Source organism: Urocampus carinirostris, chromosome 13 (genome assembly GCF_059441175.1).
Source record: "Urocampus carinirostris isolate Australia breed hairy pipefish chromosome 13, RoL_Ucar_1.0, whole genome shotgun sequence".
NCBI lineage: Eukaryota > Metazoa > Chordata > Actinopteri > Syngnathiformes > Syngnathidae > Urocampus > Urocampus carinirostris.
In genome coordinates this window covers 32,687,380-32,712,516 of record NC_142361.1, presented here as the reverse complement: position 1 = coordinate 32,712,516, position 25,137 = coordinate 32,687,380, and the positions used below count along the sequence as shown (strand labels likewise).

Here is a 25,137-nt window from a genome sequence, read left to right as displayed (position 1 = left end):
TGAAAAAAGCCAGAGGAAAAAACATGAAAAATGGGAATAAGTAAAAAAAAAGGTAAAAATAAAGTAGAAAGATGAAAGAAAACTGAAGAAAGTGATTGAAAAGTGTAAAAAAAGTCAAAGCAGCAAGGCTACGTCAGCCCCCTATGTCACCCCCCTTTAGGAAAGCTTCATCGAAAATCCAATAAATACACAAATTCTATTTTTTTGACTGTTTATGTATTTTTGTTCAAGAAATCAATATTGTTTTCTTTTAAATAACTGACATTTTTACCACGAGGAAGCGCTAAATACTAGACACAGCCACATAAGTAGAGTCTAAATCAACTTTGAATACATATTTTGGCTTTGAATTCAATTCCCTGATGTGATTTTATATAAATCTATCAATCATAAAAATTATTCAGAGCACTGTTTTTAATCATCTTATTATTAAAATACTGTTTGTGCTCGAGGGCCACACATACGGATGTAACGTGGAGTTCCATCAGCGTCTTTCCAAGTAAAAGTGATCCTCTGTTGTGGCCAGACAACTCAAAAGAAAAGAAAAAAAAAAACAATCCGGCTCAGTTACCTGGATAACCCATCTGGTTGGAGCATGGCAGCAGTAAAACACCTTCAGACGCTCAGTCAGGGGACAGTTCTTGTCGTCAAAATGGTCCACTAATGCCTGAAAGAAATCCACATTTTTCTGCTCAAAATGGAGAAAACGCATCCTCATTTTAAAGATGAATAAATAGAATAAAAATTATCTTTACTGTCATTTATAACAACAAGTTGACATTGTTCACAATGAGAATAGACACAACACTCAAGAATATGTAATGTTGACATAATATTAAGAAGATAATCCAAATAAATAGGAAAAACTATGGTAGTGATTGGAGTTTTTAGTTGTAAATGCATCAGAAGGAGTTTATAATTAAACCTCCACAGAAAAACTTGGCTCATTAGAAGATAAAGTGTAATAAAAATGGCTAGTGTTAGAAAAATGAAGCTTCATGAAGCACTTGCAGTAGCTCTCCAGTCCTTGAGGTGGTGCTCTGGGCTTAAATATAAAGGCTAGTGAAACTCGCTTTCTTTCCTGCCATCTGGAGCAATGTTTTTCAAGCCTTTTTGAATCAAGGTACACTTTTATTTATAAAAAGGTTCCGAGGCACACCGTCCGTCGAAAATGTTTGCAAATGAAGTTATGTCAAATATTTCACTGTACTACCTCATAAGCAGATAATTAGTATATAAAAAGAAGAAAATAGTACTTAAAATAAAAAAGAACAATGTGCTATATTTATGTTTTTATTTTTTACAGTGCAATCTCAAACCGCTTTGTTAAACAAATTAAGTTATTAAATGTACTGTGCTACCTCAGGAGCAGATAATTAGTATACAAAAGTATATTAGAATCTACTGCCACCTACTGATATGGATGACTATTACAGTTCCTCGTCTGAAGATAGCAAAAATACTGAATAAAGGCCTGATTTTTGGGAAAGATAAAATCTGGAAAATTCCAGCGGCACACTAGACGAGGTCTCACGGCACATTAGTATGCCCAGGCACACTCGTAGAAAAACACTGCTCTAGAGGACTGTTTCTAAACCTTTTTCAAGCCAAGGCACTTTTTAATTGAATTAAAAAAAACTCTCACACTTATTATAGAAAATGTAAAAAGAAACTCCAATGATTTACAGTTTCATTATTTCATTGTTAAAATAGGCTACACTCAGTGTCTGAAACTCATGCAAAAACGTTAGCGGACATAAAGTTGCCTGCCCCATTTTTCACAACTTGAAACACAATAAGACGACTAATCGCCAAAAAAAAAAACAATTGTTGCAAAGTATTAATGATTGACAATCACGATATATAACAGAACAACACTTTCAAATTACGTTCATTATAAATCTACTTATAACATTCATTGCAAGTATATGACATGGCAGTTTTCCATCTGCCATCAGTATGTACCTGTATTGACTCATCTTCATTCATGACATATTTGCGTTGCGTCGTCTGCTACAAGCCACGTGAACTCCTCTTTCTACGATGCTTTTAATGTACGTTTACATTTTGTACCATCATCAATTTTGTTAGCTCCTTTTGAATCTTTCTTCTGGGGCTGAGGTTTTGGCTCGATTCTTAACCACTTATTTGATTTTTCTTGTGTTCTCTGTCGTCAACTTTGGAAAATGATGAGAATGCAGGACCTTATAATGGCTCGGGAAAGTCCGGAAGCACAAAGTTACTTGATGCAGGCTTCTGATCGGCTGCCGAGTATGCAGATTGCCAAACAAACAAATTCCCAAACTCAACGACGATTTCAAAATTGGAATAAAAAACGTTTAATTTGAAAAACATCTTTTGCTTTTTTTTTTCTCCTTCTTCTTAAAAAAGTTGTCGGCCACCCAGGCGGAGACGTTTTGAAGACGTTATTCCAGACACTGCTACACTGTAGCGTAAGTTCACAATATAGGAAGTATTTTATCAAACGCTTATAAGAAGAAATTATAACTTTTTCTAGTTTTTGTAGTTAACTCCGCTTTACACTTTTCTAATAAATCACGAAAAAAATAATACATCAGAGCTTTTTTGAGAAAAGGGGGTAGCCGGCTTAAACAAATTAATAACGAAATATTTTACCTGTCCCTTAAAACGTGACTAGAATATTATCATAATAGTTATCTTCTAAGACTAATAGATGTAAAAGGATAACAGTGAGCGTTCGGTGAAGATTAATTGAAGAGGGTATGCCTGAACACTGGCTGAAAAAAACCTAATATGGGAGTGAAAAATATCATAATTGAGTTTCATTTTTCAATCCCTAATGGGAATAAACTTTTACAGCCTCCAAAAAAAAAAAAAACTACAACCAAGCACTTAAAGAAAAACTTTCTCCAACCTTTGTTAATCTTTGCAATCTTTCCTCATGAGCAGCCTACCAATATTGTTTCAAGTAAATGACTGCATATTATATCAAAAATGAATCCAACATTAATCCAATAAAAAAATTACTTAAGCGATTTCAGTTCAACGGCAACTCATCAGGATTTCCTTCCATTTCATTCATGAGATCCAGTCTTTAGTGTGGGGAAATAAAGAGGACAAAACTGATTATATAACTTGCTTTTCTACTTTTTTGTTGCTAAACTGATTTTGCACAAAGCAGGATGTGCACACATTCAAAAACCTTTGAGGAGATGTGTCAAAAGAGAGTAGGACGCGGCAAACAGTGTCACAGTTTCGTGACTTGCGGCTTGACATTTGGTCACATCTGGCCAGATGTGGAATTGCACACGGAACAAATCCTTAAAGTGACGTTAGTCGTTTAGTCAAGGGGACTTTTGAGGTAGAGGCGGGTCATTTATTTCAAACCAAATTTTTAACCGGGCCGTTGCATCACAGTTGGTGAAAAGAAACGTTCTGGTAACATTAAACATGATTCTTCTCCTTCCGTAACAATTAGAGACGAGTTGCATCATGTCTTTTTTTTGCAGTACAAATGTGAGCACTGTGGGATTTACCTGCATTTGCATCATGGCCCTCTCAATGCATCGGGGACTGCCTTTTTCCAGCTTGGTCCTCAGGCAAAGCGCTGTCACCTCCACAGCCCAGAACTTGGGTTGAGACAGTAAACACTGAGAAAAGAAACAAAAAGGACACAGTACGTCTCAATAAAGAGTTATTAGTTTACAGGTATATTTATTTAATCGATAAAAACCATTAAAGCCCATATTGTCAATGCCGCGATTATTCATTCATTCACTGCATCACTTATCCTCAGTAAGTTCGCGGGGGTGCTCGATCCCATTTCAGCAATCTTCGGGCAGTGGGCAGGGGACACAGAGACAGAACCATTCACACCTAGGGACAATTAGGACCAGCCAATTAACCTAACATGCATGTTTTTGGAATGTGGAAGGAAACCCAAACAAGCACGGGGAGAACATGCAAACTCCACACAGGAAGGTTCGATCTCATTATCTCAGAACGGTGCCGCACACGCGCGAACCACTGCGCCGCCGTGCTGCCCAATGCCGCAATTAGTTAGTCAGTAATAAATAACTAATATTCTAAATCTTATATATTAAAAAAAACATTAAGGTCAGCAAAACATTGGTAATAATCTGAAGATCACAAAAAAGTGTTTTTGGGCCCCATCGTTATTTGGAATCCTTATTATTATGTCTTATTTATATTTAAATAACTTAAAAAACATACAAAAATAAAATAAAACCTACACTGCAAAAATCTTATTTTGAAAATGAAAACAAAGAAAAACAATCGCTCAACTGACACACGAGTTTCTTAATTTTGTACTAATATTGTTCTAATTTTATACAGTTTTTCCTCTTTTAAGATAGTTATTATTTTTACTTGCACACAACAAAATAAAATAAATACAATTTTGCAATAAACATATCTTCTATGATACTATATTAGTGTTACAATATTTTATTTTCACAATTATTACAGCTCCAAATTGTAAAAAATAATGATATAGTGATATTAAAGATGTATTATGTACATTTTATTTATTAATAGTATGTTTATTTCAAGTACACTTTCCTCATTTTAATATTGATTACATTTTTCCTTGAATAATATTAATAATGATCGAAGAGGAGAATTAGAATTTGTTGCCGATAACTATATTATACTATGTAATATAAATGTGTTAGAAAAATCACATGGACGTACACTACATCCACAAAAATGTACTCTATTCAGATTAAGATCCGTAGAGCTGGTTAAAGGGACAGTGTATAGGTTACCACCTGGAGCTGCTAGATCATTAAATGCAGCCAAAGTTGGTGCAAGTACATGCAATGAATGGATTTTCAACAGTAGTATTCGTAACTTCAAAATATTCTTGCTGACGCCATCTTCTGCCCGAAATAGTCGTTGCAGCTTCCTAGGCGCGTTAAATAAACTCTTTTTCATTTTTTGGGGGGTTTGGGTTGGAATTTGCACTGGATTTGAAACTATCCTTTTTTCAATTTGACAATTTTCATCCAGGAATAAAAGAAAACCGCAAGCACGCACGTGAAATCAAACTCATTCCCATCCCACTACTTTCTTAAGTCCAGCGTAATAAGCTCCGTGGCCGGAAATAGGGAAGAAAATAAGAAAGATAAAAAATATATAAAGGCTCTATGAACTCAGTTAGGCATTGTTAACACGTATTTAATAGAGAAAATATTTTATTTTTAACTTTTAAATGACACCGCAAACCAAGCACCCCACCATTAACTCACCACAAAAATATTACACAGTGCACCTTGAAAATCAGGTTTTCATTTTAGATGGTAGCGTTGATTTTTATATAAAGCCTATTGTGATGTGTTCAGGAAAGGAACATTCAGTTTATCAAATAGTCCATTGTTTATATGTTTTGAGTTTCGATTAAAAAACAAAAAACATTGTTCCCTTGAGTCACTTTTGCAAAGTGCCGTGGTTTATTGGGGAATAATGGTTTAAATTTGTTTGGCAATTTCTTAAACGATTCATGATGTTAGCTTGGATCCCTTGCAGTTTTGGCAATCGGCTAAAAATGTGATTCAGAAGTTGGAGCGTATTCGCACTGCCATAAGTCTGTCCTTTCAAACAACTCGGAATAAAACGACGTACATCAAGATTCACGAGGCCAAATTTCTGTTGGAGGCTCAATGATGTTCGTTAACCGAGAAGAGACGAAAATTAGTGAAAACATTTGGTGTGGAATCAAATTAAACATCCAAGCGAACCTTTTCCATTTGCTCTTTTGACATGTCTGTTTTTTAATCGAACAAGATTTACAACGAAGTCACAACGCATGTTGGGAATATTTTTAAAGGCTTGAATACATTTTAAACAGTAACTACCTTTGATCACATGACCCCAAGTTTGGCTGACCTGCACTGGCTCCCAGTCAGTTTAAGATGGAATTTTAAGGTTCTGTTGGTATTTAACAAAATTGTGCATGGGACTTGCCCCCACATATCTCATAGATTTAATTCCCCCACCTATTTCATGCTTGGAGCCTTCGCTCGGAAAATGTTGCCTTACCAAGAGCCAAGAAGAAATCTGCAGGTTGGAGAGCCTTCTCCATTTGGGTCCTGAGATCTAAAACCTCAGTGAAATTGTTTAAATGAAGACTTAAAACATAGTTGTATTCAATAGATCATGACTGATGTTGACCTCACAACATTCCGTTATTGCCTATATTTCATGCTGATGATAACTGTGTCACGTCTCTTCATGCGCCTCATACTGAGATATTTTAGTTTATCCTTGCCCTCATAAGCGAAACGAATACTTACTCGGATATTTCTTTGCATGATTCTCCAATTACATTTTACAAGAAATGTAAATAGTATAAAATATTCATGAAAAGCATATATATATATATATATATATATATATATATATACAGCAAATAAAGTATATATGGAAAACACTTCTGTTAGTTGATGTATACACATCTCAAAAACAAAACAACTTGTATTTTGTTTTCATAAAATTGCACAGAAGCAGCAAAATGATTTAAAACTAAACATTTTCATAAAAGAAAATCCATTTTAAAGGAGGTCACACCCAAGCAAACTGTACATCTAACATGCTAGCCAAGGATTTGTGGCGTCATGCTAATATTGGTCAAAAATAATAATAGTTAGGTCACAAATGAATGTGTTTGGGGGTATGTTAGTACTTGTTACGTCGCAAAAACTACAAATAAATCTAAACTGTTGGCCCTTTAAAGGACAGTGTAGATTAGTTGACTACTAGATGTTGATGTTGAGCCGTGCAACTGAAAACGAGTGCTAAAAAGCACAAGGACAAACTCCAGAGACACTAAGTGACCAAAAAGCACCAATTTTCTTCTGATCCATCCATCCATTATCTGCACCGCTTATCCTCAGTAGGGTCGCGGGGGTGCTAGAGCCCATCCCAGCAGTCCTTGGGCAGTGGGCAGGGGAAACCCTCAACTGGTTGCCGGCCAGTCGAAGGGTGCACAGAGACAGAAAACTCACTCACACTTAGAGACAATTTAGAATGGCCCATTAACCTGACATGCATGTTTTTGGAATGTGGGGTGGACATGCAAACTCCACACAGTGAGGTTCGATCTCATGACCTCAGAACTGTGCCGCACACGGGCTAACCACTGCTCTCCCGTGCTTCCCCAATTTTAGATTTTTTTTTACACGGTTTTTGTTTTTTGGGGGGAACCTGTAGCCAAGAATGTATTATGTAAAAAAAAAAAAAAGAAAGAAAAAAGAAAAATCTTCATTTAACTTTTTTATGTATTTTCCTCAGTATTATATCTTTTTTAAAAGAATTTGTTTTACCATTCATCAATGCTAAATACTGTCCCTTTGATGTGTTCTCATCTACTAACAAGTATAAAAAGGTCAATGAAATGAATTTAAAATTAAAGCTTAAAAAGGAAACTTTTTTTTTCTACATAGCAACAAAAGTCAGTTTCCCCCCATTAGTTACTGCTACAGTACAAATCATTACTGACATTAAAAACACTTTTTTCATACATGGAATGTTGATGTTATCAAATAGACTTGTTGTGATTTTGCATTCATGGATTGTTAAAATGTTAACAGTCCACATATGAAAACAAATATTAAAAATACAAGAGCGACAATATACTGAATATATAAAACCTAAGAGGCTCACAAATATTTACAAGTACTCAGAGTGCCTGTTTTTTGTGTTTTGGCTGTTCTAAACGTTATTGTTTAAATGCGTGAAAAAAATAAAAAGGCTTGAACCAATATAGGGAGAAGGGTTAGGGTTTAGAACGTTTCCCATAACAGCCACAGTGGATTTCATTTATTGAATGTGTTTTTCCCCTGGGAGAAAAACTACAGTATAATTCACTTTTCTATGAAATTGTTTAATTTAGTTATGTTTTTATAACGCTGGTCAAGATGTATACACAATAGTTGGCTTTTAAATGGAGTTCAGGAAAAATAGGTCCAGTGGTTTCAGCCCACTTGCGTCGTCCACACTGTTCTTTGAACACAATCTTCTGATTTCAAACTGAAAATGTTCCATCCTGATCCATTTCAGAGCGTTTCAAGGATTTGCTATGCATCCACAAATTTGCAGCTAATTCGGAAAATATTTACAGCCTTCCACTTTTTTAATGTGACAGCCTCGTTCCAATTTTCTCTTCTCGCAGCAAGATGCTGCCACCACCATGCTTCAATGTCATGATCACATTGGTCCACTGTTAGGCGGTTATCATAAATCTCATTCTCATGAGTCATGCTTCAGGAAGCACTTCGATTTATGGCCACTGTGCCCAAAGTAACTAGTAACCATTGCTGTTGTGTTTGAAAAACCCTCGGTTGCCTTGAGGCTAGTCGTTGAAGACAGCCAGACATGTGACAACCATCTAACCAGCCTGCAGATTCCTGGATCTACATGTAGACTGGGAAGATGCCTGCTCACAGACCCAGCATGCTTTCCCGTGATACATTAATCAGGAAGGATGTGACATCTATTGTCATCAATGGCAGCAAATGAATTTGTCAGACATTTCATCCATCCATCCATTATCCGCACCGCTTATCCTCAGTTGGGTCACGGGGGTGCTAGAGCCCATCCCAGCTATCTTCAGGCAGTGGGCAGGGGACACCCTGAACTGGTTGCTAGCCAGTCGCAGGACACACAGGGACAGACAACTCACTGGCTCATTCACACCTAGGCACAATTTGGACTGGCCAATTCACCTGACATGCATGTTTTTTTGGAATGTGGGAGGAAACCGGAGTGCACGGAGGAAACCCACGCAAGCACGGGGAGAACATGCAAACTCCACATAGGGGGTTTATTGCCTCCCTGCTTGGCGCTCAGCATTAAGGGGTGGAATGGGGGGTTTGCTCACCTAATGACTAAAAATGGCTGCACCCTGTTTGGCTGCGGCTGCATCGGCTTCGCTACAGTTTAACTGTACGGGTCAGGTGTATCGACATTTCGTTCTGTGTGCATTGTTACATAGAATGACAATACAAGGAAATTATTATTATTATTATTATTAATCTCATGACCTCAGAACTGTGCTGCACACGCGCTAGCCACTGCGCTGCCGTGCTGCTTGTCGTAACATATGAATGAGTTTAGGTGGAAAATCTGTTTTTCTTGTTTTATTTTAAAAAGGTATTACAAAGGGTTTGGTGCTGCTGCTCAGTGATTAACAAGCCTCTGGGAATGATTTCAGTATGATAAATCACCATTAGATGGCAGGAATGGCTTTGATCAGATCTTTGTCCACACATCAAGGAAGAACAGCTTCCTAGAATCGTTCCTCTTTACGGCGAATTAGTGTCCGAAGTTGGTCCCATATGGAAAATAGGAATAGTGAAGCAGTCCATGCATGGCATGGACAAATGGGCAAAGGAGCTTCAAGAGAGCTTTTTCCTTTAAAAAAAAAGATGACGACGTCCTAAAGTCATTGTCTGGTCAGAGAAGGATGATGTTTCGTACATGTCGCAGGATTGCAGACCCCCGAGGAAATGCGAGCGATTTTAAAATTAAAATTTTTACTCAACCTCAAAATTCACAATTTTGCATTTCGATGTATTTAAGCAAGGCAGCACGGCAGCGCAGTGGTTAGCGCATGTGAGGCACAGTTCTGAGGTCATAAGATCGAACCTTCCTGTGTGGAGTTTGTATGTTCGGTTTCTTCCCACATTCCAAAAACATTCACGTCAGGTGAATTGGCCGGTCCAAATTGTCCCTAGGTATGAATAAGCGAGTGTGCACTGCGACTGGCTGACAACCAGTTCAGGGTGTCCTCTGCCCACTGCCCGAAGCTAGCTGGCATGGGCTCCAGCACCCCCGCGACCCTACTGAGGATAATGGATGGATGGATGTATTTAAGCATACCGATTAACTACACCATGCTTCATCAACAAAGCAAAATAAGTCGTATTTGACAGCTCCCTCAGAATAAATATAGAAGTATTCAATACTTGCCAAATATCCACAAGTTCACATTCAAAACCCTAACAGATATGCACCTTCTGCATTCTTTAACTGACTCGAACCATTCCAACTTCTAAGTCCATCTTGGGAGCTATTTCCTACATTTCTGAAATTCCCCCTAGTTTAACAATAACATTTTAAAATGAAGGTGTTTTTTTTTTTTGTTATGAACTGACAAAATGACAAAAACGTCCAGACAGTGACAAAAACCACAAAATCAAGTCCATCAGCTGGGACACAGATGTCACATGTCGAGTTCCATTCAACAGATAGAAACAAAATGAATAAATGATTTGGCATCAAACAAGTCCAGCTGGATCTGTTAACCTCGGGAGACCCGCTGTTTTTCAATTTTAATTTCCTGTCCTGACAGCCACTCTTATCAGCCTGGACAGCTTCAGGATCATCAGTGAATAATCCAAGTGTGCTATCATATGACTTTGTTGAGATATTTGAAGACAAACGCTCCGTCTCCAAGTGAGACTTGTTGAATTACAGAGTCCAGCTCATCTCCAGTTTGCTTTCGGGTGACGGGAGTCGACTCGAGTCCCCGACACTCGAGTGGAGAGTGGGCCAATAACCTAAAGCCATCAGGGACATCTTATCACATCGGGCCGCCTCTTCACATCGAGATGACCTCACGATGACCGGAGTGTGATGACAGTCGACGAATGGCTTTTGCAGCTGCTCCCAGCTTGAGGCTTCAGTGAAATCTTACCAAATACTCAACTACTTGTTCTTTCAAAATCATTTGTCGTGGAACTAATTAAGAAATAGGGGAAAAAAAGAAATTCCTGCAATTTAATAGTCTGTCATTGGCTCCATTTTCATAATTTTTGTGCAGGGACAGCAACATGTTTACATACTGGTTGCACCAGTTTGTTCTCTGCATCGTGAATTCCCCCCACGATTTAATATAAATGTGTGGTGCGGCCACAGTAGCAGTCCACTTTACCACACTAATTACACCTTGCAGAAACTTTGAAGAAATTGTAAAAAGGTCCACACCGTGCTGCGCTTGCCATTTGCCCCTTTAATTTTTAGTTTCTTGTACACCCGTACGGCAAATAAAATTTAAACCTTTCATTTGCCTGGCAAGCAGGATTCAGCACCAGGCCAGGTAGGGAGAGGTGATAAAGGTGTGCCTGTCAGGCATAAACTTAGTGAGTTATTGAGGGCATTTGGTGAGCATTTTCCTCATCGGAGATCATTTTTCAAATTGCTGGCAATGGCAGTACCGCGTTTTTTTGCCTTGTACAAAATGCCGGCAGTGAGACGAGGCGCTGGGCAGGTTTTCTGCGTGGAACGCTCAGCACTAAGACTATTAATCTGGTCACTGAGAGAAAGATGTTCAACTTGTGAAACGCGACGCTTGTCAATGTCATATTTTACCCGGCCCTCTAATCACATTGCAGGCGGCAAGGGACAAAAACTGCAACAACTGAATGTGTGCGCTCTTTTGCACAGGGGGAGGGGCTGACTGACAAACACCTTGCCCAAATACACACCATGGCGTTTGCAATCAATTACATAATGAGGAATCTGTAAATTTATTTTAATTGACTCTGTATTTATGTATCTATCCATCTACCGTGGTCATATCCCTGGAGAGGGGTGACCGACAGCAAGACAAACACATACAAAAACAAAGAAAATAAAAAAGGGAAAAAGTAGCAAAAAAAAAAAACACAAAAATGTTTGGACCACCCAAAAAAGTTAAGCACCTCGGCACTAAGTTGGTCATGCTTTCGTCCCTCCAAATGAAACGGGACACAAGAAAGCGGCCATGTCACTCAGGTCAGGGTGACACAACACACTCTTCTGTTCAACAGCAGGGCCTGACAGCTTTCACTGGTTTACCCCTGCCGCATCATACCCTGCCCATCCCTTAGGACACGTCTAAACATCCCACTATCTTATTACAACACATCTCCACTCATTCCTATCACCAACAAGAGCTCTAGGTTCCACTATATTTAAGTAAATATAAATATAATACTCTGCGTCTTTAAAAATGTAAAATTGATGAGACTCTGGAGGGACCAATTAAACCGTGAGAGCCCGCCAGGATCTTCCTATGGTATGGGACACACTGCATTGTTAATTTTACTTTAGGCATTACCATGTACAACCCTTATCCATTTAGCTAGCCTTGAATGAGTTAGTTTGGTTCCAAACTAAGCCACATTCATTAGAGCAAAGAGCTCAGCCTCTGAGCTCATGTCCCGTTACCAGTGAAACTGAAAATTGAAAGTTTTATGGGAGTCACCAGCAACTCGATGCTCTTTACTGGGAGGGCAATAAAATATTCAAGATTAGAATGCCAGGGAGAGCAGTTTGGAAAGCCAGCTGTATAAACATGTAGAGACGTAGCGTTTTCAACAGTCTGGTCCTCGGGCAGTTGTTATGAAATAGACTACTTGTCACCTCTCGACAAGCCGTAGGAGCATAAAACCCAAGAGGGATTTTTGGCTGCTTTATCTCTTTAGGATTTGAATCATACTTTGGATTTGATTTAACATTTCTCATTTGCATTATCAAATTAACCATATGGATATCAAATACAATAAGAAATCACAATTCCAGGATCAATTTTCAATACATATTTCCTTGATTTCATCTCAGAATGAATATAAAGTCCTCAAACAGAAAATACTCTAAACTAAGGATGGGTGAAAAACTGATACTGTGCTGATACCAGCCATTTTTAAGGTATAACTGTTAAAAACACTCTGTCCAATTTACATATGGGAATCTATAATTTACTTAATTGCAAATTGCCATTCCCTAATTTCAATAATAAGAAAAACATAATAGGATTCTTGTTCATTTCTTCAAATATAAGAGGCACTTCCTGCAGGAATTTTATAATGATGGTATTGCTTTGTAACACTGGTGATTAATCAGTATCAGTAACAAGTTTAGTATTGGTCCCAAAACATCTTCATCTCATCTCATCAGCCGTACCGCTTATCCTCATTAGGGTCGCGAGGGGGCTGGAGCCCATCCCAGCCATCTCCGGCCAGTGGGCAGGGGACACCCTGAACTGGTTGCCAGCCAATCACAGGGCACACAGGGACAGACAACTCATTCGCTCATTCACACCTAGGGACAATTTAGACCGGCCAATTCACCTGAAATGCATGCGGAGTTGTCCAACCTTTCACTATTAAATCAACACGATATATTTCCTTGCTTAACACCTGTTGGCGTGATTTTCATCCCCCCCAGCCATTTATACTTTTTGAAACCGGTGTTTCTCAAGCCATTATAGCTGGTGTTCAGATGCTAAATTGGAATCTGATTGGCTCAACTATAAGCTTTCTCAAAGACTGAATTTATAGAACATGGTAATTACCATTACATGATTTAAATATCTATAGGCCAGGAAAGAAGCACGGCGGCGCAGTGGTTAGCGCTTGTGCGGCACAGTTCATGTCATGGGAACCTGTCGTGGGTTCAAATCCAGCTCCAGACATCCTGTGCAGAGTTTGTATGTTCTCCCCGTGCTTTCGTGGGTTTCCCCCGGGCACTCCGGTTTCCAAAACATCTTGTCAAACATTTTTACCATAAAATGTTTCAACCATATTTGGATTATTTAACTAAAAAAACAACTGTTGAAAAAAAACAGACTCATCTTTTCAGGCATCTTTCCTATTTTGTTCTAATTTCTAAGCACTACGTTGTCATTTTTTTTCCAATTCATCTGATACTTGTAGTTTTTTTTAATACATTTTTTTCCTTTTAAAGCCTTTCTTCAGTGTCTGAAACTCATGACAAAAAGTTAGCAGACACCAGGGCAGACAACTCTGAAAAGTTGCCTGCCCAGCCATAAAGTTGCCTGCCCAATTTTTCACAACTTCAAACACAATAAGACTAATCGTAAAAAAAAAAAAACATTGTTGCAAAGTATTAAGGATTGATAATCATAATATATAACAGAACAACACTTTAAAATTAAGTTTATTATAAATCTACTGATAACATTCATTGCATGTTTTCCATCTGCCATCAGTAGGTACCTGTATTTACTCATCTTCATTCCTCTTTCCACGATGCTTTTAATGTAAGTTTACGTTCTGTAGCATCATCAATTTTGTTAGCTTCTTTTGAATCTTCTGGGGCTGAGATTTTGGCTTCATTCCTAACCATTTTTCTTGAGTTCTCTGTGCGGCAACTTTGGAAAACGATATGCAAATGCACGATCTTATAACGCTCGGGAGAGTCCGGAAGCACAAAGTTATTCGATGCAGGCTTCCGATTGGCTGCCAAGTATGCAAATTGCCAAACAAAATTCCAAAATTTCCAAACCGAACGAACATTTGGAAATCGGAATAAAGATAAAGAAAAAGTCAGTTTTTTTATTGTTTTTTTTTTTCTTGAAAAAGTTGTCGACCACCCGGGCGGAGACGTTTTGTAAATTGTACGCCCGACGTAAAAAGATGCACGCCCCGGGTATCCGGGCAGACGTTATTTCAGACACTGCTTTACTACATGTTTTACCCTGGAGTGCAATGTCTAATCTCATTGCATACAATGTTTCACAACATTGATATCAATGAAAATAAGGACAATTGAATTCAATTCAATATTTCCCTGGGATGGACGAATGAAAAAATGCAAAGCATTTAGTTAGTAGTGATAAAAATTAAGTACTTACTGATGTGAAAGCCAAAAGTTCTTCTTGTGTGAGTTTATGAACTGGATTATTCTTGTGAAAATCGGTGCTGTAAAACACAGAAATTTCGGTTTTAACACATTTTGTATTCACTTATTTCGGGTGTATGTCACGTTTGCTGTTGTTAGCACCACAATGCATTTTGGGTTATGACAAAATATTAAAAGATGCTTTAAAGTTGACACAATTTTTAAAGCGAATATTATTTTTGAAATATGCATATCATACAAAATCAAGTTATTTATATGGAGGAAATGTTCGCTATTAATCAAGCCTGCCTTTAAGTCACGGTTCGAAAGTCCCACATTTCCTGTGTAAGCTTTTTTTTTTACATTTTACGTTTGATGCATTTTACTGTGGAATTCTGCTAAATAGTATCCATCTGTGAAACAATCGTGTGTGTACCATTTAACTATATCGGACACCTCCAAATTTATAGACTATAAAAGCCCTATTTTTTTCCAATTACGCACAGAACATGGAGAGTCCCTCCCCAGAATCATGCAGATATGTTGCATAATATTCCACGCGCCATAGATCTTAAGAAATTAATTTTCATAGTAGGCAGTTTGACCTCATATCCCCTAGAGCTGTGACATCACTGGATGACAACGAGAAGCAAAACAAACGGCGCGTCCAGTTAGAAAATATTTAGTGATTGTAGTCATCAGCAAATGAATAGCGCTTATTACAGCTTGAAGTACAGTGGAACCTCGGTTCTCGACCATAATCCGTTCCAGAAGCCTGGTCGAGAACCGATTTGGTCGATCACCGAAGATCAATTTTCCCATTAAAAATAATGTAAAATTGTTTTAATCCGTTCCAACACCTTGAATGTTTAGCATGAATGATCAACATGATCATAAAGCTAACACAGGCTAATCGTACGTTCGCGTTATCGTAATCTTCCGTACGAAAGATTACGCTAACATGAACGTGTAAAAATTAAAAATCAGGTCGTTTACAAGTCATTTAGCACCACAAGTGGCTAAGCGCTTCATTGGAAAGGGGGCTCCGTTCCAACACCCTGAATTTTGGGCTCAGTTCCAACACCCTGAATGTTTACCTCGAATCATAAAGCTAACCCAGGCTAATTGTACGTTCGCGTTATCGTAATCTTCCGAACGAAAGATTTTGCTAACATGAACGTGTAAAAATAAAAAAAGGATAAATAAAAGAATTATGAATAGGATTTCTTACCCCGTTCCTCGATATCAAAAGCAAAGAAAGAGGCACGTGTGCACGTGTGTTACAATGTATGTGTTTCACCCGGTGCGGTTAGAAGGGGGCACCAACTGTCAATGCAAACACTGAAGTTTCCGGTAAAGCTGAGTGACATACTTCAGTGTTTACATTGACAGTTGGTGCCCCCTTCTAACCGCACCGGGTGAAACACATATATTGTAACACACGTGATAAAAGTTGGTCACGAGGGGTGGGGGCCATCTACACCCGTGCGCCGCTCAGCATCGCACCGTAGCGTACGCACTCATACATTACCGGCGTTCGAAGACCGATTTTTTGGGCCGAACAGCGAAGCAAGAATTTCTCGAAATTTTTGTTCGAGCACCGATTTGTGCGAACTGAGAAGCGTTCGAAAACCGAGGTTCCACTGTAATTGGAACTTTGCTTTCTGTGTCACTGTGGGAATTTTGACCATTTGTCAAAGGCGTGTGCTTTGATACAAAAAAAATGCTTTGGGTAAGTTTACCTGCCGTCATGTACAGTGTAGTTTCTTTTTTGACCTCGCCTCATTTTAGGTACGTGATTGTGACTTTTCTTCTCATGTTATTCACCGCTTGTCTTGCAATTACTATAACATGTTCCAGACAGCTTGCAGGCTCCTGAAGGTTTCCAGTTTGGTTTGGTCTAGGTTAGCCCCAATAGCAGTCAGCTAGTTGGCCAGCCTGCCTTGCTCATTGTTTTATCTCCCGGCTGGGTTTGTGTTTGATGCTGCTGTTGCCCACAGTTATCCTGGCTGCTTACTGCATGTTTTCAGTCAGCCAGCCTCCCATTTTTCTTTAACGCCGATTGGCCCCGGCTCGTCCTCTATAGCAGCCAGCTAGATCGCTGTGTCGTGGCTGGTTTGGACCATGTTAGCTCTCTGTGTGTTATTTTTACCAGTTCGCCCCGTTTTGGCTGCTCGTCATTTGTTGTACTATTGCTGCACCCACCTGCGACACAACTTCTAGCTTTTCTCCACAAAATCGACCAAAACCTGGCTTAAAACACTTTTCGACAGGTTAACATGTAAACCAATAGGGAGATTGACTTGCCAGGGTGCTAGTTTGCTTGACATGACGTCAGAGCTTGGGAAGTCAAAGACGAGACTAACCGTCTTCATGTATTATCTCGGAAAATAATTGGAATATACCAATGAAATACGCATATACATACTTATAGACAGATAGAGAAAGAAGTAGAAAAAGAGATATATAGAGGTAGAGATAGAGATATTATGCAAACCTGGACTATTTTGTCACATTTTGGCTGTTTTAGAGTTTGGGAATCCCTTTAACCTTGGTGTGTGTAAAGGGGCTATTGACTTACCAAATCCCGAGGATAACCGCTTGCTCCTCCGCAGTGAGTTCTGCTACGACATATTGGTCTGGTTCCGTTAAATTAATCTTGTCCAACACTGTGTCATCACCAAGATTGCAATCCTGTGAGAATATATAAACAAATACAAAAAAAATCAAATGAATGATTGACTAGAATGAACAGTTGATGGTAGAAAAGTACCTAAGGTAAATTTATCTTTCAGTGAGAAACTATAAGGATCACTACAATGCTTATAGAAATTTGAGAAAAAGAAAAAACACCACACACTACCTTACAGTAAGATCACAACAAATCAAAAGCTAACTCCATAGATAGATAGATAGATAGATAGATAGATACTTTATTCATCCCCGTAGGGAAATTCACACTTCCAGCAGTCTACCCTGTTGTTTATTAACAGATGAACATGATGCCCTAGGGGTGCTTGTAGCGAAGTGGATGACGTCACGCCAGTCCAGAAATTCGACATCCCTGCGGCAGATGGAAAACTTTTCTTTGTGAAAATCCAGGGATACACCACCTCGTGTTAGCAAGTCCGCCTCCTCTCCGATTCCCCCCGGCTTTCGTGTCCATGTCACACTTTGCATTGGTTAACTCACTTTTCCATAAACCAAAGCTGAGAGTAAGCCGTCTTTGGATGAGTACTGGTCGCAAGCTAATCACAACCAGATTTTACAGACCTCAGTCAAATATGTCAACAAAACTTAGGAAAAAACATTCGAGGACAGACAAGAAGGACCTGCAATCATTTTGAGCATAAACCAATTGTGTCACATTGTATTATAGAGAAAGGATGGGAAACTGGTGGCCTGCGCGCTAGAAAAGGGACAAAATAAGATTGCTTCTTCCCACTTTTATGCCTGTATAAATTTGTATGGATAGAAATCGAAATAGAAGTTTTCACCACTCTAGGCCAGGCTTGGCTTAGTTGCAACTGCTCCAGTCTTATATACTTCCTATGCCACAAAACTACCAGTCATAATACTTTGGAACAATTGGATTTGGAATGACTTGCAGGACAAACACATGCTAAAAATCACAAGACTTTGAGTGAGCTTATTTTAGTGGGAATTCGTTAAGCAGGTGAATTTCTATGCCTTGAAGTTACCCCACAGAAGCGATATTTCATACCTTGGGCAGTAGTGATAGTGGTGTTGGTGGGGTACTGGCAGCAAATTCATGATCCCGTTTCCTCTTGACCTCAAGGATAAGTTGGGCCACGTCCTTTTGCTGGAAGTATGTACGTTTTCCCAGGGCACCTTTAGTGATCAAAAGTAAACAAGTATTTGGCTATCGCTTTATACATAAGAACATTTTTAGTAAACAAAGAAATCAGTATTAACAATGGGTTTATAAACAAAAACTGAATAAAAAAGCTAAATGCCTGCATGTAAATAATGGATTTATTCGTATATAATGCGCACTCGTGTCTAACTTGGTGCCAGAACCTGAACAGATGGTGGACCCAGACGCGTAACGTTTTCACACAAGCTTTATTTTACGGGAATGGGGCAGTCATGCGCGTGAACACAAACACCAGTGGTTCGGCGATCGCTGGGCGGAAGAAGTGAGACAGAGAAGTCAGGCGCGGAAAAACAGGAAGCCAGAGGCAGAAGAGATCAAAACCGGACAGGACAGACGGGATCGATACTGGATACAGCAGCAAGATACCGGACAGGACGGGACAGACGGGATCGATACCGAAAACACGAGCAGCATACTGGGGACTGGAGCAAGATAATGGACAGGAAAGACAGACAGGATCGATACCGGATACTGGATACACAAGCGGGATACCGGACAGAGTCAAAATACACGTTTTGCAAGTGCAGAGGTTCATTGACGGACTGACAAGGAGTGAATGAGAGCACTGAATTTAAATAGGAGGGAAGTCAATCAGGCAATGAGCAGCAGCTGGCGCCAAACGGGCGGGCCCAAGTGAGGGCAATGGGCAACTGTGATACTAGAATGAGGTTTCATTTTTTCTCTTCGCTCAAACTAAGCACTGTAAGTGACAAACGCTGTGAAATAGGAGCGGCCATTATTAAAATGATTGAATAACAATGTAAACTAGGAACACAATCACAACATAAAATTTACAATGTATTCTTTAATGTTTGTCAAAGTCGGATTTATCATCGGGTACACCGAAGAGTTGTTTCCTCTGTCGCGCCTATTTGCGTTTATTTATATCTTTCAGGATGACTTTCTGTTTTCTCATCTCTAACATTCGTATCTGGTACTGTGACTCAAAATAGTGTGATCATGAGACAATGTAATGCCTTTTCGTATGTCATCTATATCACTGGTGATCTAGTGGTTAGAGTTCGGAGCCACGACCAGGTTCCATTTCCGTTTCCAATGTTCTGCTGCTTCGGTCAGTGTTATTTTTCGAATGATCAGTCGTTGCACAAATTCGGTGATCTACCACCGTAAAACCTCGTGTGTAACGCACACCCAAACTTTGAATTAATTATTTTGGGAAAAAAAGAGTGCGTCAAACACGAATAAATTGGGTATAATAATAAAAAAAGATAATAAACCAAACTGATTAAATTAATTGTATAAACCTCACCCAAGAATACAATAAAGTACTAAGCGAAAACTAGGCAAATAAAAATAATTATTCGTGTCTTCCTTTGTTATGACGAAAGGATGAAAAAAATAACAAGTGAATAATAATAAATATCATACCAGTCATGTTGATATCGAGCGTGGAGAGCTCCTGGGCTTTCTTCACATGTTCTTTGGCAGCAGGATATTCGTAGTAGGTCAGACTACAGTACACGCACTCCAAGTGGAACTGAATTGCCAGGTTTCTATGCTCAGACATCAGAGACTTGCAGTTCAGCACTGTTAGGAAAGGAAGAATGAACTTTTTAATTATGAGCAAAAACGTTTTTAATTCTGGCAGCACGGCGGGGCAGTGGTTAGCGCGTGTGCGGCGCAGTTCTGAGGTCATAAGACCGAACCTCCTGTGTGGAGTTTGCATGTTCTCCCAGTGCTTGCGTGGGTTTTCTCCGGGCACTCCGGTTTCCTCCCACATTCCCCAAAACATGCATGTCAGGTTAATTGACTGGTCCAAATTGTCCCTAGGTGTGAATGAGCGAGTGAGTTGTATGTCTGTGTACCTTGCAGCTGGCTGGCAACCAGTTCAGGGTGTCCCCTGCCCACTGCCCGAAGATAGCTGGGATGGGCTCAAGCACCCCCGCGACCCTACTGAGGATAAGTGGTGCAGATAATGGATGGATGGATGGACGTTTTAATCCTCAAAGGTCTGTCAGAGTTTGGATTACAGTTCCAATGTCTACAAGTACCCTAATATCAAAAATCAGTAATTGGATTGAAGGTTGTTATTCCTTATGTCTTTTCTATAACGCTTGTCCACAAGTTTGAAGGTAATGTACGAATAATTTTTATACAAATTTAGGGGGCATTCTTCTTAGATAGTTTTTGAGAAAATAGGGTTAAAGAAAACATCTCCAAACGATTTATGTCCTTTATGACCATTTACCATTTACAATGATACTATTTGAAGTATTTAAAACACTTGAGGTATTCCAAATAGCCCTTGATCTATTAAAATGTACAAATGTAGACCTTTTTCCATGCTGGTGCGGGTCAATTTGAGCAGCTCCTCGGAGCACGCCTCCAGAATTTGCTGGTGAAGCTTGGCGTAGCGTAGAGTCCACCAAGATAGAAGCTGCAAAGATGAAAGATTAAATCATACAGTAGCACACAAATTGGATCGTCATTATATTTACATTGTGACAGTAAGTTCTTAACAAACCCAAGCAAAAATGTACAATATTTTACATTCACAGTCAGCATTAATTGAAAAGATGACAGTCCACATGTTGGACATCATGCCCTGTCCTACATATTTCATCCATCCATCCATTATCTGCACCACTTATCCTCAGTAGGGTCGCGCGGGTGCTGGAGCCCATCCCAGCTATCTTCGGGCAGTGGGCAGGGGACACCCTGAACCGGTTGCCAGCAGGGAACACAGGGACAATTCGCTCGCTCATTCACACCTAGGGACAATTAGGACCGACCAATTAACCCGACATGCATGTTTTTGGAATGTGGGAGGAAACCGGAGTGCCCCGAGGAAACCCAAGCAAGCACAGGGAGAACATGCAAACTCCACACAGGAGGCTCGGCCTACATATTTTAATTGATGCAAAATACTAGCAACACATTACTTTTAAGAATTATACAGGAGTCACTTAAATAATTTCTCGCCAGACTCCAAAATGAAAAACAGCTGTGTACCCATGAGTAAATACTTAATTTTATCCACTTACAATTACATAAAAAGCAATACGAGTAGACTAACACCCCCCTCCAAGTTTTTTTAAACTCATTATTTAAGTCTAACTGTCAAGAACTATCCTCATCTCTTTAAAAATACAGCACTGCAAAAACAATGCCCCGCAACCAAACTCGATAAAGAGGACACTGAAATGCAAACAAAACAAAAAACATCTGACTGCAAGGCTTTTGAGAAGAAGCAAAACAGAACCAGCTAACTCAAAACTGAACTACCGTATTTCTAATGAGGGGCATCTAAAAAAACCCAAAATGGCCAGGAATTTTAAAGTGCACGTTATAAGCCATTGCGTCTTATACGCTGCAAAATATGGGGGATAAGATTGGATATGCATACAGTATTTATAGGTTCACGTTACTACACGAGGTTTTACGGTATACTACGTATTTGTGCAATTCTTGATCAATCGAAAAACATGGCTGACCATAATCACAAAGCATTGAACGGGAATCGAACCCGAGGCGCGGACGTGAAAGCGCTGACGCCTTCCCACTAGTTCCCCGGTGATAAAGTGAAACACTATTTTGTACTCACAGTGACAGACACGAACGGGAAAAAAACAAAAATGTTTTCATGAAAGCTATAAATACATGCAAAAACCAATTCATCATCAGATACGCCAAAGAATCACTAAAACTGAAAAAAGTCCTGTTTTATCAAAAATGGCATGATACAGTCATTTAAAAACAATTGCAGCTCGTAGCCATATTTATTAAAGACTTATCAATCTCTAAGATATCTTAAACACTTCAAATACTGGTGTGTCTTATAGAGCAGAACAACAGAATATTCTAGAATGACTAATAAAACAACTTACCGTATTTTATGCATTATAAGGCGCACCTAAAAGCAATTTTTTCAAAAGCTGACCATGCGCCTTATAACACGGTGCGCCTGATATATGGATCAATTTTGAGTAACAACAGGTCTCGCTACTACGGTAAGCAGCCGCAGACTCAATTTTCACCCGTAGAAGTAGTGCACGATACATGTTGGGATATATATATACCGGGGATTAATATCCTAACCAATGTGTCAATCATTTGTACGGTCACTATTAGCTAAAATTATTTAGAGGTAAAGAAGGCGGGTCCAATTTAGCCTTTATAGGCTGGTATAGAGTAAAGCAGAGTAAAACAAAGCCTGCAATTGGCCGAAAAAGATGTGAATCACAAGTTAGGTTGCTATACGGCCTAGAGAAAATAATTTTATGAAGCTAAACAGACAGCTAGCAACCATGCTAGAGATTTTCTTTTTTTCTGAATTATTGCGTCTTTCGGAGTACGTAAACATTTTACACGGTTGGATTCACTATGCTTACGGATATAGGAAGACCAATGTGATGGCTGCAAGATGACGTCTTGGGTGAGCTGCCCCGGCTTTATATTTTTCGGTTATCTTGTTTCAGACTGATAGTAATGTTTCTGTGATGAGTAAATTTTTAAATGATCAGCATATCACAGAGCTGGACAGCCTGACAACTGTAGCTGAGAGACGGGCACTGAAAAAGCTGCGGTCAATCATGGACAATTCATCACATCCACTCCACAGCATTATCTCCAAACGGAAGAGCAGCTACAGCGACAGACTGCTGTCACAGTCTTGTTCCACGGACAGACTGAGGAGATTAGTTCTCCCTCATGCCATGAGGCTCTTTAACTCCACCCGGGGGATTAAAAGCCCACATTAAACCCCACCCCCACATTTGCATATTACCCTATTTTTATTACAGTGTGTATTTTATGTAGGACTATTTAAATACTCTATATCAACACGTTATATTGGGTATTTATGTATTATATTTCTTTTCTTTTATAACTATTTCATTTTCAACACAAGGATACTGCTGGAAGTGTGAATTTCCCGACGGGAATGAATAAAGTATTTGTCTATCTATCTATATCTTCAGTTTCAAGAGTTTAAGCTTTCCAATGTGGCATGACTAATTTTAGTGAGTGGTCACATCATACCGGCACCATGTCTGTACGAGTCTGAGACACGTATTTGCTTCTCAACAGTTAAGGGGTTAATGAAGTTTGACTAACCTATCGGATTGTTTTGTTGACGTTACTGTAGCTCCTTATAGTCTGGGGCGCCGTATGTATGTAAAATATATGAGGAAAGATTATTTTTGGGGGGTTTGCGCCTTAAAATCCTGTGCACCTTATAGTGCAGAAAATACAGTTATTTTAGATTCAAATAAATACCAACTGTTTTCCGACGAGACAGTACAAGATAAGCAAAAAGCTTTCCAATATGTCAGAGGTCGTCCATTAGTTCAAGTGTAACCGGGAGCCAACATTTGTCTGTCTCACCTAATCAATATGCTCACACACTTGCCAAGAACGTTCACACATTTGCACGGAGTGTTTGTCTTCTGGCCTGGCAGAGCTTCCTTCTCTGCTGGCAGAAGTAAGTAGCAAATACGGGAATTGGAACTTTTGTATAGACGAGGGAGGATTAAAAGCGAGCGTGCGCGTGCATGCAGGTGACGATTTTAAAGCTAGCTTGCCTCTGTTGGGCCAATCTTGGCAGACACCGGCGCTATCAATTAATTCCCTTAGCATCCATTAGTATTTTAAGAGCAAATTAACACTGAATCACCCCAGACAGGAAATCACTGTTGCACTTGTGTGCATATCAGTGCCGCTGATGTCAGATCAAGGGAGCGGGACGATTATTTTCTGCCCTGTGACTTCCACTTGATTTGCACTCGCGCATTAGTGATGACTTACGGCTTGCTGAGCATGGAGAAAAGGTGCCATTTGCAATTTCTTCAGTTTCGGTATTAAATGGATGGCGGGAAGTGCCGTGGAAGTACTTCTGCCGGAATTAGAAGCATGCTAATTAAGGAGACTGTTCTACTTTCGATTCACTAAAAGAAAGACTGTCATTATCTGTTAGCCTGCTGGATGTTTTAGCCGAGCTACAGTGACTTGAACTTTTCAACCTTTAGCCAAATTTCAGGCTTCAAATAGAAAGTTGGTTCTCTGATTAGCCTTCTACTTGTTTGAGGTGAAATTCTAGAGCAAAGGTTGGAACTTATGGTTCGCGAGCCATATATGGCTCTTTTCATGAGTACCGTAAATTCCGGACTATAAGCCGCTACTTTTTCCCCCTAACTTTCAACCCTGCGGCTAATTCAGTGATGCGGGCAATTTATGTAATTTTTCTAACGGCCGCTAGCGGCGCTCGAGTGTTGCTACCCTTAACTGCCCTGTCAAAGCTATATTATTATTATTAAAGCTTTGAAAACTCTCTCGGTGTACCGTCTTTCTTTGTAAATATGTGTAACCCATGTATAATATGTATTTGCAACTGTATATTTTTGTAATGTATTTATTTGTATTTATTTTAGACACTCATTCCGATATATTTTGCACGGATGAACGAAACATGAGGGGCGGAACAAACGCGGGGTGCCGAGTTTAAGTGGGGACCGCTAAAGGTGAGGGACAGACAAGGAAAGAAGAGGGGATAAAAAGTTGGTTAAAGAAAAAGGAGTTGCGTGAGTAAATGTGTTCATCTGATATATTTTTCCCACCCTTACCTTTGGAAATATACACTTTTTTCCCTTGGA

At 39.4% G+C, this 25,137-nt stretch overlaps 1 protein-coding gene across 1 annotated transcript in view; it reads right to left on the bottom strand.

Moving 5' to 3' along the window:
- Positions 1 to 25,137, bottom strand: part of ttc27 (tetratricopeptide repeat domain 27) — a 68,564-nt gene that overhangs the window by 18,359 nt on the left and 25,068 nt on the right. The window contains exons 6-12 of the mRNA XM_088351862.1: positions 20,822 to 20,924; positions 19,916 to 20,074; positions 18,353 to 18,480; positions 17,210 to 17,322; positions 14,642 to 14,708; positions 3,519 to 3,632; positions 572 to 667 (exon numbers count right to left, since the gene is read on the bottom strand). Coding sequence (XP_088207988.1) covers positions 572 to 667; positions 3,519 to 3,632; positions 14,642 to 14,708; positions 17,210 to 17,322; positions 18,353 to 18,480; positions 19,916 to 20,074; positions 20,822 to 20,924 — 780 coding nt within the window. The remainder of the gene's footprint in view (positions 1 to 571; positions 668 to 3,518; positions 3,633 to 14,641; positions 14,709 to 17,209; positions 17,323 to 18,352; positions 18,481 to 19,915; positions 20,075 to 20,821; positions 20,925 to 25,137) is intronic.